At 40.7% G+C, this 15703-nt stretch overlaps 1 protein-coding gene across 1 annotated transcript in view; it reads left to right on the top strand.

The window, feature by feature from the left end:
• Positions 1-14386, top strand: part of myo1f (myosin IF) — a 30191-nt gene extending 15805 nt beyond the window's left edge. Inside the window, exons 9-28 of the mRNA XM_084067039.1 lie at positions 269-401; positions 1251-1447; positions 1802-1882; positions 2000-2086; positions 2488-2574; positions 3053-3220; positions 3720-3805; positions 3914-3995; positions 4288-4394; positions 5308-5406; positions 5900-6044; positions 6304-6418; positions 7423-7592; positions 8083-8228; positions 9971-10117; positions 10287-10435; positions 10880-10948; positions 11505-11709; positions 11922-12097; positions 12952-14386. Of these exons, the coding sequence (XP_083923165.1) occupies positions 269-401; positions 1251-1447; positions 1802-1882; positions 2000-2086; positions 2488-2574; positions 3053-3220; positions 3720-3805; positions 3914-3995; positions 4288-4394; positions 5308-5406; positions 5900-6044; positions 6304-6418; positions 7423-7592; positions 8083-8228; positions 9971-10117; positions 10287-10435; positions 10880-10948; positions 11505-11709; positions 11922-12097; positions 12952-13028 (2526 nt within the window). The 3' untranslated portion in view covers positions 13029-14386. The remainder of the gene's footprint in view (positions 1-268; positions 402-1250; positions 1448-1801; positions 1883-1999; positions 2087-2487; positions 2575-3052; positions 3221-3719; positions 3806-3913; positions 3996-4287; positions 4395-5307; positions 5407-5899; positions 6045-6303; positions 6419-7422; positions 7593-8082; positions 8229-9970; positions 10118-10286; positions 10436-10879; positions 10949-11504; positions 11710-11921; positions 12098-12951) is intronic.
• The last annotated feature ends 1317 nt before the right edge of the window (positions 14387-15703 follow it).

Below are 15703 nucleotides of genomic sequence, written 5' to 3'. Positions count from 1 at the left end.
GGAATGGGGGGACACACACAAACAAATGTCTCATCATTGCTGGTGAAATTGCCTCAAATGGTTACCTTAAACCAGTTGTTCTCAAACACCAAATTGATACGTAAGATCTAGTGCCAGGGAATGGGATCCCCACCTGAATAAACTGTAGGTGGAGAATGACACCTATGATCTGAATAGTCATTCTTATGTTCTGTCATCGTGCAATAACTTCTGAAATTATACTGAAATGAACCATGACATTCATCCATTGCTGTGGTGTTGTCACCAGGAAGCCATGGAGGTGATTGGCATCCCACGGGACATTCAGGCACAGGTGCTGCAGATCATTGGAGGCATCCTGCACCTGGGAAACATCACCTTCATAGAAGCAGGCAACTATGGGCAAGTGGAGAGCACTGACTGTGAGTGAGACATGCACAGACAGATGCACGCGAAACACGCATGGGCACAAGCACGTGTCGTGCACAGTGTGACACACGCACACACACGCACACACACGCGCACACACACACACACACACACACACACACACACACACACACACACACACACACACACACACACACACACACACACACACACACACGCACACACACACACGCACACACACACGCATGTAACATATACAGTACATCTATTATGTACACCTACTCTCCCTTTTACCTTGCTTGTCTACTTCTCTAATGTCCATCTACCCCTTCCTAACACACACACACACACACACACACACACACACACACACACACACACACACACACACACACACACACACACACACACACACACACACACACACACACACACACAGAGCATTAATGGAATATGTTCACCTGTGGGGATGTCAGCAAATTAGAGCTGTGGGAAAACTCACACCATAACAAAATCTGTCCCATGAGAAATGTCACGCTAATTGAATGTTTGTTTGTATATCTGATTACCCACCCAGTTCATCTTCGCTGGGGTTTGTCTTACCAATCCCTGCCTAGCCTCTAATTGATGGGGGTTTTCTTTCCAGGGAAGGAAAATTTCACCAACCCACAAACCCACAACCCTTTTTTTATTATTTTTTTGTTGTTTACTACTGTGTTCGCTTCCCAGAATATAAATATTGTCTCATTTAAGTTGTATATATGAAGACTGCTTAAGTTTTGTTACAGCAACATTGGGAGATTATGTCCTTATCATTCAGCCTTTGACATATTTGATATTGCTGATCATGAATTATTTTGTATATTCTCTCTATGCCTTAGTGCTTGCCTTCCCTGCGTATCTGCTGGGAATCGATCCCAACGGTCTGCAGAACAAACTGACTAGCCGGGTGATGGATTCAAAGTGGGGAGGAAAGTCTGAGTGCATCAATGTGACCTTGAACCAAGAACAAGCCACCTATACGCGCGACGCCCTGGCCAAAGCCCTCTACACACGCCTCTTTGACTACCTGGTGGAGGTCTGCATAATGTCAACTATCGCTTGCACTGTAGTACCGTAGATTGACAAGAACTACATTGTCCACTAATATGCATATGAAAATATACAGTACATCACAGACATCGGGCATGCCCATATAGGCATATACTGATGACATCAGCGATCTCCATATATGACGCATAAAAGGGACAAGGACTGACAGATCTCCGTCTGCCCATCTCTATATGGGCATATTAGTCGGATCTGCGGTGCAACGTAGGTGTGAGGGCCGCGTAGCGGTGTGAGGGCCGCGTAGTGACCCGAACCTCTAGTGAAGTATCACTTTCACTAGATCAGTATCATTCTCACTTTCTCTGCTTCTTTTCTCTTCCAGGCTATAAATAATGCCATCCAAAAACCCCATGAAGAGTACAGTATTGGAGTATTGGACATTTATGGCTTTGAGATATTCAAGGTTAGTTTTCCATGAGAATCATCATTGTATGAAATGTTTAGCATTACAGAAGATATGAAAGACATTTTGCCCCTATTTTGTGATGAGTAATTGGTTTTATTGTGTCGTCCCTGACAGAGAAATGGCTTTGAGCAGTTCTGTATCAACTTTGTCAATGAGAAGCTGCAGCAGATTTTCATTGAACTGACCCTCAAGGCTGAGCAGGTATCTAGAGTCAACATTACTGGCAACATGTACTGGACATATTCTGTTATTCAATGCGGCCACTAGATGTCAGTCTAAAATGCAAACATTTACATTGTTACTCTGAGATGTCATTCATTCACTTAAGAATATCTGACTGTAGATACATTGTCATATTTTGGGAATATTATATATCACTTATTTGATATGATGCAAAAGAGACTGCGTAACACTGTCTCACACCTTATGTATATTTGATATTTGTTTTTGATATTAGACACTTTTACTCTTGTGGGAAGCTTGCACAAAATAATTTCACCCACTCCTTTTTACCCTCGGTGTAAGCTTATGATGTGACAATAAACTTGTAGCACACATTGTTTAGTGTTCAAGGAGTGTCTTTTCCTTCTGTTTGATCCCAGGAAGAGTATGTTCAGGAGGGCATCAAGTGGACGGCCATTGAATACTTCAACAACAAGGTTGTGTGTGATCTCATTGAAAATAAACTGGTAAGTTCAAGACATGGACTTGTTCAAGAAGCCATACGAATTATAGTCTATTTACTTGTTTGCTTGCACCAACCAAATAAGAGAGCCTACTATACTGTAGTTGGTAGAAGTGTGTGTTTTTTTTTTTACCTTGATTCTGTCACCCCCTGAATTTCCTCATAATAATAATTAAAATAAATCATTCTCAATATCCTGTAGAAACCTCTAAAATGCCAAAACGTGATTTTACAATTTATTCCCATGTATTGTTGAAATTTAATGCTTAAGTTTAGGGAAAGGCCTGGCCCTGCGTGGTCTGAAGTTCATTAAACTCATTGTTTTTGTGCTGTCCATGTTATTTATTACAACAACAAAGATGAAAACTAACAACAAAGATGAAAACTATGGGAACAAGTTGTTATATTATTACCAGATAGTGAAAATACTTAAGTTCATGAACACACACAGTTACTTGATGCAACCCGTCCACACCATACAGAACCCTCCTGGTATAATGAGTGTGCTGGATGACGTGTGTGCCACCATGCATGCCAAGGGCGAGGGGGCAGACGGCACCCTTCTGCAAAAGCTTCAGGCTTCTGTGGGAACGCACGAGCATTTCAACAACTGGAACGCTGGCTTCGTCGTACACCACTACGCTGGCAAGGTAGGAAACTGAGGAGATCACACGTGTAATGGGCTGTGAAGAACGTAGTTTAACCCACTTTTCCGGTAAACGTATTGTGTCCTTTGTCCAAGTATGCAACGTATGTTCAACAGTCACATACTCACATTGGTTGGCACAATACTTTTCATAGCATAGAGACTCTCTCTAAACAATGAGCCAGTTGGCATAAAAAACACTAATATTTCAAATTCCATAATTTTTCTTAACCATACAAAATATGAACCCCCTCACAGGGGTCACATATTTACAACAAATATTTGCAACAAAATAATATATAATAATATATAATAATAATAATAATAATAATAATAATAATAATAATAATAATTTGCCATAGAACATATTATGTTCTATGGCAAATAACATCAGTTAGTTTTTCTTTTTAAGGCTTGGAGTGACTTCTCTTTGTTCATCTCAATACTGACTGGCTGGTTGGGAAATGGATTTGTGCCCATTCTAATATTTGGTATCACCTCAGGTGTCATACGATATCAATGGCTTCTGCGAGAGAAACCGTGATGTGCTTTTCAACGATCTCATTGAGCTGATGCAGAGCAGCGGGCAGTGAGTGACCATGTTTACAGCATGTTTTCTGTCATTATCTGAATTAAGGAAATCATAGCAAATGTATAACACCTGTAATAAATATATGACCTTAATTTGTCACCACAGTAACTTCATCCGTAGCCTGTTTCCTGACAACCTCAATACAGAGAAGAAAGGCAGACCAACCACAGCCAGCTCCAAGATTAAGGTAAGAACTGAAATATGGAGGAGTGCTTCTACAACCAGTTAGAGCACAGAGTTGTACAGTACATAACAGTTACTGTACATAGCATAACTGTTCATTGTGTATCACTTTGTCACTTATTGGTGGAATCTACATAGTACAGAAAAGTTTATATGTGGGCCTGTTTTCATTCCGACCAATCGCTACATCAGCAGATATTGTAAATCGTTAACATTTCTGTTACATATTTATCCAAAGCACCATATTAGAACCTTCAGCCATGAATTGACATATTCAACGTGCATTCTTCCTGTAGAAACAAGCCAATGATCTTGTGAAGACCTTGATGAAGTGCACGCCTCACTATATTCGCTGTATCAAACCCAATGAGACCAAGAGACCCAAGGACTGGGAGGAGAGCAGGTTAGCATGTTCACCAATTATAACACACACACACACACACACACACACACACACACACACACACACACACACACACACACACACACACACACACACACACACACACACACACACACACACACACACACACACACACACACACACACACACACACTCTAAACAGAGGTGTGAAACGCAATATCGTGACAAAGGTAAGAAGATAAGCCGACTGTTCTCATCTTGACAGAGAAAGAGAAGTTTCTTGCACCTTTGGCTTGTTTCTTTAACCTTTCTATGAACTTTCTTAGAAATGTTCTTGGTTGGTTGTCAATTACAATTAATTAATTTTTCAATGTCTTTCTTTTTCTGGTGTTGAGGATGCTGGTGGTTGCTCCCCACTTTGCAGATAGGTTGGAATCTCATAATTAGCTGTGTCACTTCGAACAAACATCATCAAAATATTTGGCAATACACCCCGAAATCAGAGGAATGATGTGTGATTTCCATACCAACATTTTCACTGTTATAAGGGTTTTGACAGACAAAAGTACCCCAATCCGGCACATGTTATGTCATTGATTCATCTTCTAAGAAAGTGTGCGGGAAGCCATGTCTCCCTGTTGGTGCAGTTAATAAGTCGCCTACACACACGCACGCACGCACGCACGCACGCACGCACGCACGCACGCACGCACGCACGCACGCACGCACGCACGCACGCACGCACGCACGCACGCACGCACGCACGCACGCGCACACACACACACACACACACGCACACGCACACGCACACGCACACGCACACGCACACACACATACACACATACATGCACACCTACTTTCTATTTATTTTTCTCCCTGAAACACACGTAAAAACTGCATATAGAAAAACGCCTACTAAAGCAAATAATGATGGCATTCTACCTGCTTACAGGGCTAAACATCAGGTTGAATATCTTGGGCTGCGGGAGAACATCCGTGTACGGAGGGCAGGCTTTGCCTATCGCAGGGTCTTTAATAAGTTCATGCAGAGGTGAGTGTCCATTATTTGTGTTGTTAGGTGTAGAAAATGTTTGTGCATCTTATTTTGGGTGTGCTTGCGTGTGTTCATTTGTGCATGCATTAGGAGTGTGTCGTTTGATTTCATTACATTATGTCTGATGACATTTATCTGGTACCCACTTTGTGGTTAAGGTTGGTATGGTTGTAGTTAAGATTAGGGTTAGGTTGGTCCAGCATGTGAAGTAAAAATGGTATTCTTTATGACAATTTGCTTTTGACACACTCACAAAGTCAGTAACATAAACGTGTGTGTGTGTGTGTGTGTGTTTGTGTGTGTGTGTGTGTGTGTGTGTGTGTGTGTGTGTGTGTGTGTGTGTGTGTGTGTGTGTGTGTGCGTGCGTGTGTGTGTGTGTGTGTGTGTGTGTGTGTGTGTGTGTGTGTGTGTGTGTGTGTGTGTGTGTGTGTGTGTGTGTGTGTGTGTGTGTGTGTGTGTGTGTGTGTGTGTGTGTGTGTGTTGTATTTAGGTATGCCATTCTGACTGCTGAGACATGGCCTTCCTGGAGGGGTCCAGAGCAACAGGGTGTCCTTCACCTCCTCCGGTCGGTTAACATGGACAACGACCAGTACCAAATGGGACGTACCAAGGTCTTCGTCAAGAACCCTGAATCGGTAAAGTGCAGTTTACAGGCTGGATTTAGGTCTCTGTTTATCTAGATCCACCATGTATTTTCAAACAAGGTGGCACTGCTTTGATAAAGCCCCATGGTGGTAGTGATGGGGGGGAGGGGGGGCATAATAGTAAAACAAAATTGATGCTGCTTATTTAGGACATCATACTTTATGGATACTGAAATAACAAAGACACATTATAAACAGAGAAGAGATACAGTATTCTTTCTGAACTGTAATTGCCTACATGTTTCTGTAGCTCTTCCTATTGGAGGAGATGAGAGAGAGGAAGTTTGACACCTTTGCCAGGCTCATCCAGAAGGCCTGGAGAAAATACATTGCTAGAAAGAAGTGCGAACAGATGAGAGAGGAAGGTGAGTTGTGTACATAGTTTAGAGTCAGATCTAGTTTTCTCTCTTCTCTCCTCTCCTCTCCTCTCCTCTCCTCTCCTCTCCTCTCCTCTTCTCTTCTCTTCTCTTCTCTTCTCTTCTCTTCTCTTCTCTTCTCTTCTCTTCTCTTCTCTTCTCTTCTCTTCTCTTCTCTTCTCTTCTCTTCTCTTCTCTTCTCTTCTCTTCTCTTCTCTTCTCTTTGATTGGGCAGTGGTGGGCTAAAGGTTAGAGGAGCGCCCTCGTTGCCGAAAGGTTGCCGGTTCGAATCCCCGGACCGGCAGGAAAAGTCTGGGTGGGGAAGTGAATGTTCACCACTTCCCCAACACCACTGAAGTGCCCTTGAGCAAGGCACTGAACCCCAACTGCTCCAATGGAGCTGCGTAGTGGCCAACAGTATAAGACTGTGGTTGTACTAGTCAGCTCCCAGGTTTTAATGTGTCTGTCTGTCTGTGTGTTTCTATGTGCAGGGCGTTGCTGAAAAAGAGCTCTTGTGCTCAGCTACTACCCTGGGTAAATAAATAAAGAAAAAAATAAATTGATTGAATATTTTATTAGGCAAAAGAATGTAAAACAACACATTTACATTTAAAATACTTTGTCTAACAGGTCCGTTCATAAAAGTCCTTGCGGACTTGTTTCCAATGAGGGCCTTGGTATTCAATTCATAGACATATATAGTGACACCACAGTTCGAATATCATTACACAAAGAAAATAAAAATAAAACAGCAAAAAAAAAGAATATATATATATACATAATTTTTTTTTGCTGTTTTATTTTTATTTTCTTAGTGTAATGATATTCGAACTGTGGTTCTCATCTCTTCTCTTCTCTTCTCTTCTCTTCTCTTCTCTTCTCTTCTCTTCTCTTCTCTTCTCTTCTCTTCTCTTCTCTTGTCTTCTCTTCTCTTCTCTTCTCTTCTCTTCTCTTCTCTTCTCTTCTCTTCTCTTCTCTGAAACTCTTGTCATGTCTCTCCTTGCCGTCCTCAGCCTCAGACATCCTGTACAACTCCAAAGAGCGCAGGAGGAACAGCATCAACAGGAACTTTGTGGGCGACTACCTTGGTCTGGAGCAGAGACCTGAGCTACGACAGTTCCTAGCTAAGAGGGAGCGGGTAGACTTTGCTGACTCTGTCAACAAGTTTGACCGCAGGTTCAAGGTGTGTGTGTGTGTGTGTGTGTGTGTGTGTGTGCGCGTGTGCGCGTGTGCGTGTGCATGTGCGCATGTGCGCGCGTACCGTGCGTGCGTGCGTGCGTGCGTGCGTGCGTGCGTGCGTGTGTGTGTGTGTGTGTGTGTGCGTGCGTGTGTGTGTGGAGGGGGAGGGGGAGGTCAAGAATGCAAAGTCATATTCTTGGCTTGATAAGAGTTTTTTTTTCCTGATACTGTGGGAGGTAGTGATAAATCCAATACAATGTCAGATATCAATACAGGTCAAGGCTCAATATAAGTAAAATCAAGAATTGTATGCAAACTGTCGTGCTGTTAATAGAATTATCTTTAAAAGGAAGGAAGGAAGTTTTATTGCTTCACAGAGCTGCATCAGTTGTTTTTGTGGACGCAACACACTCACCATCCTCATTCCCCATTCCTTTCCACTCTTCTTCTATATTTTCTGTACAACTACCTTTATTCTCTTTTTGCCCATCCAGACAATTAAGAGGGACATGATCTTGACACCGAAGTGCATCTATCTGATTGGCAGAGAGAAGGTGAAGAAGGGGCCAGAGAAAGGACAGATAAAGGAGGTGCTAAAACGAAAGCTGGAGTTCGCTAGCATCAGTGGTGTGTCTCTCAGGTATGGAGTAATTTCCTGTTTATGAGATGAGCTAATGGAGGTATTGGTGTTTGATAATGTGGGTTAAAGAAACAAGAAATGATCTAGTGTTACATTGGAACATGCTTTTCTCGTCTCTCTCTTTCCACTTAACAAAATAATATATATATATATATATATATATATATATATATATATATATATATATATATATATATATATATATATATGTGTATATATACACAAACAAACATACACAAACAAACAATGTGTGGGATTTTTTTATTACAAAAGAAAAAAGTAAAAAACAAACATTGTATCTACATTTCATCTTTTTTTTTTTTTTTTAATGTTTTTTCATAATTGAATGCCCTATTTTATACTTGTCGTGTGACAAATTAATCATGATGTGATGTGCTGTAAGCTTGTAGATCAGCTATTTTCTAAAAAATACTATAGTAAAGGGTGACTGGTTGTCTGGACCAGGACCCTCCGCAGTGGTGTCTGCTAGATATGTAACCTGTGTGGTTCAAGGTAACCAGTAGCTCAAGCCAATGCAGTATGTGCCTAGATCCTAGGTAGTGTTGAGAGAGAGCTGTTGGAATCCTGATGATAAGAGTTCTGGAGGTCGTTCTGATGATAAGAAGTTGAGGGTCTTAAAGGTTGAGTCCTGAAGATATACTGTAGTCTTGAAGGTCTGTGTTGAGTCGAGTCCTGGAGGTGGGAGATCGTTGGATATTCTTCAAGTCTGTCTGTGGGTTTTATGAGCTTGTGACTAAATAATAACTATTCTAAATCCATTGGAACACAGGTTAATTGTTTTAGACATACAAGGTTTCCACCTGACAGTGCTAATATACTTTATCAGTAGATTTTTTGAGATCTCTAATTGTTTCACATTATAGAGCACCGAAGTCTGACGTAATTTACACATCCTGGGTTTGTCTACCTGGTTCGCGGTTTTCCACCCCCATTCTGAATCCCATAGACGTATTTAATATCGCGTCAAATAAGAACTGTGTTCCGAAAATAAACAAATGATCCTGGCGGATTGACTCTTATGGATATGAAGCATCAACTGACGGTGAGAAAACGCTAATGTTACTTCCGCCGAATTAGTTACATTTTCGCCAGAAACAGACTGTATCAAATATAAGTGACTGACTATCATAAACGATACAGAACCTCCTCCCTGACAATATCGCCGAGACAGTTTGTTAATTTTTGGACCACAAATCTTATATGAGACGGTTCTATGATGACCCAATGTTATTCTCCATAGCAAAATGACTTTGCGCACCTGGGGATGAACGAGTGACGTCAGGACTTCTGTACTCTATAGAGAGAGATACAGTAGAGCTGCTGTAGAGTCTCTAAAGACAGATGTGTTGACTCCCACAATTTTCAAATGCCTTCATTGCCATTAATTGAAAGCTAGCTAGCTAGCTAGTAGTAGCTACCTATGAAAAGGTCAAGTTCAAAAATATATTTTAAAGCTATTTGAAAATATTTTTTTGTGAACACTGCGACATGATTGGTCGAATACCCTTCCAGTCTGAAGAGCAGATGACAGCTTCCTGTTCCCAACTTTTAATTGGCAGAATTACAGATTGTCTGTTGCATTTGTATAGATTTTGGAAGAGAAAGTTTAGCTTGAGAGACATGCCCAAGTGTCAACATGTAACATGTTTAATGAAAATGAGTTGAAAGGGTTGGAAGTGAGGCAGATTTTTATGAATTAAACCGCCTCTCCTCTTCTGCAGCACCAGACAGGATGATTTCTTCATCGTGCATGAGGCAGATTACGACAGTCTGCTAGAGTCCAACTTCAAGACGGAGTTCCTCAGCCTGTTATGTAAACGCTATGAGGAAAAGACCAGCAGCAAACTCTCACTCTCCTTCAACGACAGGTATAGAACACACACACATGCACGCACACACACGCACGCACACACACGCATATACAAATGTGTACACACATAATATAGTATACTTGCATATCAGAAAAACGAAATATTTGACAACATTTTGTGTACTCACACTAACTACATCTTTTGCACCACCCTGCGCCTCCCCTAGGCTGGAGTTCAGAGTTAAGAAGGAGGGCTGGGGTGGAGGAGGCTCCAGGCTGGTGCTTTTCCAGAGAGGCCAGGGGGACCTGGCACAGAGCAAACCTGGAGGAAAAACGCTCACTGTCACAGTGGGAGACGGCCTGCCCAAGACCTCCAGTAAGTTCTAACAGATGGTGAACAGGTCAAATCAAAGTTATACTGCTCTCATTTCCTTGGCACAGCAGTATCCACACTGTGTCTACACACTGCATGTGAACAACAGGCTTTCAGCAGACTCACTGCAGCTGACATGCAGCATATGGGTAAAAAGTAGTAGAACCTCTACAGCAGTGGTTCTACAAAGTGGGGTCTGGGAACAATTTAATTACAAGTTAATATAGGATAAAAATCAGTTCAACCACTTTATTCCGATTTTATACTTTGGCTATTTGAAATTTAAAGCAACACGTTGTGAGCTTGTAGATGTGCTATTTTTGAAACAAATTTGAAAACCACTGTTCTACAGTGGCTGATTCTTTGTTTCATGCATTATCATGCATAGATTATTGCTGTAGTATACTGTGTATAATGTATATAATACGTTAATTATTATTTCCTCAGAGCCAACCAGGAAGACTGGTTCTGCTCCTCAGTCTCATGGAAGAGGGAGGAATCAGCCAGCCAGCAGAGGTAAGGGCACGCACGGTCACACCGCACTTTTATTTTACCTATGGGGCGGAATCTGCCAATGCTTTGTCAATGCAAATGTGTGGATTCGTGGTCTTGCACATCTTTGACTGGAATCCACGCATTTGCATTGACAAAGCATTTGTAGGTTCCGCCCTAAAGGTTCCGCCCTAAAGGTGTTATTCTACTCAACAGCTTTCTACATTGTCACTTTCAGAGTTACTTATATTTCCTTACATAGCATTATCCATGTACAACATTACCAGCCGCCTCTTGTTTTTAATTGATTTGACATTTAACTGGACCTTCCAAAATTAGACTAGTATAGTGAGATGAATTAGATGATAAAAATAAAAAAAACAGTTGTAATACTTCAAAAGAGATTAATTCCTGAAACATTACTTTTGGAGATGCAAGACTGAAGCATGCAAGTTGTTACCCTACCTTTAGCAATGCATGGCAGGGTATCGTAATCACCCCCGTCTGTCTCTGCCTGTCTGTGTCTGTAAATAAAATAACTCTGATTTTCATGAAACTGTCTCTGCTCCCTCTGTGTCAGGAAACCCGAATGGAGCAGCACAGTTTAACCGAGGCAGAGCCCTTCCGAACCCATCAGAAAACACATACTCAACCCCCAATAAACATGGCCCGCCACCCAGCACAGCCCTGCCCAAACTGGGTTCTCAGAAAAGCCGGAGAGCCCAGGCTCATCAGCAGCAGGGAAACTTGGATTTCCTCAATGTGCCTGATCAGGGCATGTCGGGGTATGGCTGATAACCTCCAACAGTTAATTAGAGGGAAAGAAATGAATAAGGGAGATGGATAATAGATTTATAGTGGTCTTTACTCTACTATGATTCTCTATCTGCAGCTTTTGTCTCTCTACTTCTGTGTGATTTTGAGGTCCGCTCATCAAAGCCCTTCTTTATTTTCTTCTCATTCTCTTCTTTTCTTCTCCATCTCTCCGTCGGTCCAGGAAGCGGAGGCAAAGTAACGTTGGCCAGCGGCCTCCCCCAGCTCCATCTAGCCGCCCCCCTAAAGCCCAGCAGCGGCCCCAGGGGCCCCGTTGCCGGGCGCTGTATCAGTACATCGGTCAAGACACAGATGAGATCACCTTTGAGGCCAATGACATCATTGATCTGATAAATGACGGTATGTGGGAGTGAACTTATGCTCTGGAAGGGCAAATAAATAAATAAAAATATATTCTTTTATACTTGTATATCGTATACAGTAGTATATTCTATATCACTGCTGTCGGGCAGAAACCTCTTATGTCCATATTTCACTTTTCTCGTTTTTCGTAAATGAACTACTACTACGGTGTCATACTACGGTGTCACACAAAAGTAGCAAAAATAGCCTATCTACAAGCTCACAACGAGTCGTGATGCGATGTTGTGAGCTTGTAGAGTTTCTTATTTTTCTTTTTTTTAAGTTAAGTGAAAGTGGTTAAGTCTGTGGGTTTTATTATTATCTATTAACAAGAGCATGTTGACTGAATAATAGCATTGGATCCATTGGAATGCAGGTTCTTTTTTCCATTTCCTGAAAAGTAACCGTTTTGGACATACAAGGTTTCCAACAGCGACAATATTATACAGTATGTTGTATTGGGGAGACGAATTGCCGGTGCCACTGGCACCTAGTTGAAGAATGTAGCCATTATAAGTAAAGAATAAGCTAAAAAAAGGCAAACAAAGACATGATTCCCGCTGCTGACAGACACATCTCTGAATATCTATTTAACCCATTAAAACCGGGAAAGCATCTGTTGTCCTTTTAGATTTTTGCGTTGGCTATTTAAATTTAGCAGATATACAAGCTCACAGTGCGTCACTTCGTGCCGCACTGCGAGCTTGAACATCTGCTATTTTTGATATTTTTTTAAAAATCTTGAATGTGTGAGAACTACTGATTTAGAAGGCATTTGTAGAATCTGCCTCAGGTCTTAATATTAAACTCGTCCTCTTAATGGCATTTCTTCCTGCTCTTCTTCACTGTAGATGCATCTGGTTGGTGGAGAGGCAGGATTCGAGGCAAGGAGGGTTTATTCCCTGGAAACTATGTAGAGAAGATTTGACAGTAATGTTCTGGTCTATAGGGAGATAATTGGATTTGTGTGGTGGAGAGATGTGCATAGCATATATCAGTGTTCTCGACCCACTGACCAAGGTCAGCTATGAACTGTCCGTATGCACCAATGTCTGTTGCGGAGCATAATGTAAATAGAGGTCTTTTACGGAATGTTTGTATAGTTCTCTTTCTTCCAGCAGGACTGCCTGTAACTACTTTGGTAACCACTGGTAACCACTTAAAAAAAAGCCCAATTTCCATGCCATGGTAGAGTAGGTAAAACATTGGAAAAGCATGAAATTACTGTTCCGTTGTGAACAAATTATTATATATTTTTTGAAAGAATGAATATTTCGTATTTTGTTTTGCAATTAGCAACCGTTGTTTCTTCCAACATGGAGGATAAGGCATTCAAGGTATTCAGTGATAGGCCTCTATTGCACAAAGCAACACATGGAGTTCACAAAAGCAAGTGGATCTGCAGCCCAGGTCTGTTTACTTGCTGACACTTAGGTATAACTTGTTCAACAACTTACTGTATTAACAAAGTAAGGGACACATTGTCTCATGAGATTGAATAAAAAGCGATGTGGTGCAGTGTGACACTTAGTTTCATCTCTGTTGTTATATTAGAGATTCCTGTTTTCTGTGACCAAGCAACGAGCTATTTGACCCCACCTCCAAACACCTTCTCTATTAGCTCACAGAAGTCAGCCTTACTCTAGAGTTGCAAGTCTAGACCTGTTATTGTCACCTGAAATTAATAGATGTGTTTTTATCTAATTGTGTGGTGACCATTCAGTAAATGTGTTACAAATTGAACTTTTACTTGTCATCAAAGCCATGAACAAAAACAGTAATATTAAAATGTTCTAGTGTTTTCAAATGTAAGACAGAGAGAGAAAGAGAGTAATATTATATTTGGAATATGATTTTTTTTGTTTTCAAACATTCATAATTCACCATGGGAGACACAGCTGTAATGTTCATTTATATAGCTATTTAGCTCAAAGACTTTCACACTGGAAATAAATAAGTTGTTTTTATGCCATAAAATAATCTAAAAGCAGTGAAATTAATTCTTTATATCTTGTATTTTAGCTGTGGTTACTTTTGTAAAACCATCAGTAAATCAAACATATTGGGTATTTTTATATGAATAAGTGGAGAAATAAATATTTTTTCAATCTTCAAGTAGTAATCTTCAATGAGTTGATTTTGAACTGTAACAGGTGCATAATATGATTTCATACAGGACAAGATGATTTGATGCAAAGGACACATTTGTGTTAAGAACAAAAATATTTGTCCCCTTTTTTAATAAAGAAAGAGGACCTGTTTTCATCAAAGAGTAAAAAACTACAGGTTATTAATGGTAATAAACATGTTTGTGCTTCTATTGTCCTTTCTCACCAGTCTTCAGTAACTGAACTGACCATAGTCTCTTGCCTGGTGCACCTCACCTGGACTACCTTATTCATTTAAAAACCATTGAGATGTCTCCATCTCTGCCCTGGGGCTGCAGTCCCGCATCATGTGTGCATTAAATATGAATGTGCGTGGGCGTGGCACGGCCGCGGGGTGCGCGCTTCTATGTGTGCATGTCAGTGGTGTAAAGTAACTAAGTGCATTTACTCAAGTACTGTACTTAAGTACAATTTTGAGGTATTTCTTTACTTCACTCAAGTATTTCCAATTTTCTGTACTTTTACTTCTACTCCACTACATCTCAGAGGCAAATATTGTACTTTTACTCCACTACAATTATTTGAAAACTTTAGTTACTAGTTAGGCCTACTTTGTAGATTTTTATTATTATTACAAAACATATACATTACCCACTTCAGCCCTATATACATTTCGGCCATTTGAAAATAGCCAATCTACAAGCTCACAATGTGTTGTGAGCTTGTAGATCTGCTATTTTCAAAAGATTTGTATACATTTGAAAACTTGTGAAATGGGACATTGTACATAATGAGTACTTTCTACTTTTGGCACTTTAAGTACATTTTGATACCAATACTTTTGTACTTTTACTCGAGTCAATTTTGAATTCCAGACTTTCCAGTATTTCTACATTGCAATTTTGATACTTTTACTTAAGTAAAAAATTTGAATACTTTTACCACCACTGGTGCATGCGGTGCTGGGTGCTCTCCTGCATCATGAAACGAAGATTCAAGATAGTGACCATATTACAACCAGAATTAATAAAAAATTGCGTCCATGTGCAACACATAAGGTTCAATCAGAATATGCTGACGTGAGAACAAGCTTGATTGGTGTATTGCTGTGATTGGTGGGTCCCCACATGATTTGGGGGGGGGGGGGGGGGTCCCCAAGTAACAGTGAAGTGACATGAAGGACTTTTAAGACCTTTTTAATACAAAAACGAATTTAAGAAAGGAAAGAAAAAAGACCATTATAGCATCAGAAGTAATCAACAAACTATACTATAAAAACTGGTCAAACATTGGCCAAATTGTAAAATAATATAAGAACGAGGGAAATATTGTGAAAACAGCAGATCTACAAGCTCACAACGCCTGGCGCTGCGAGGTGTTGTGAGCTTGTAGATCTGCTGTTTTCGCAATATTTTCACAATTTAAAAAATGTAATGCCTCAACTCCTACAATTCCAAGTGCTTGTCAGGGGGGGGGGTCCCCAGTTCAAATAATT

The sequence above is a fragment of the Gymnoscopelus microlampas genome, assembly GCF_963454915.1.
Source record: "Gymnoscopelus microlampas genome assembly, chromosome: 9".
Classification (NCBI taxonomy): domain Eukaryota; kingdom Metazoa; phylum Chordata; class Actinopteri; order Myctophiformes; family Myctophidae; genus Gymnoscopelus; species Gymnoscopelus microlampas.
This window is presented reverse-complemented; position numbering and strand designations above follow the sequence as displayed.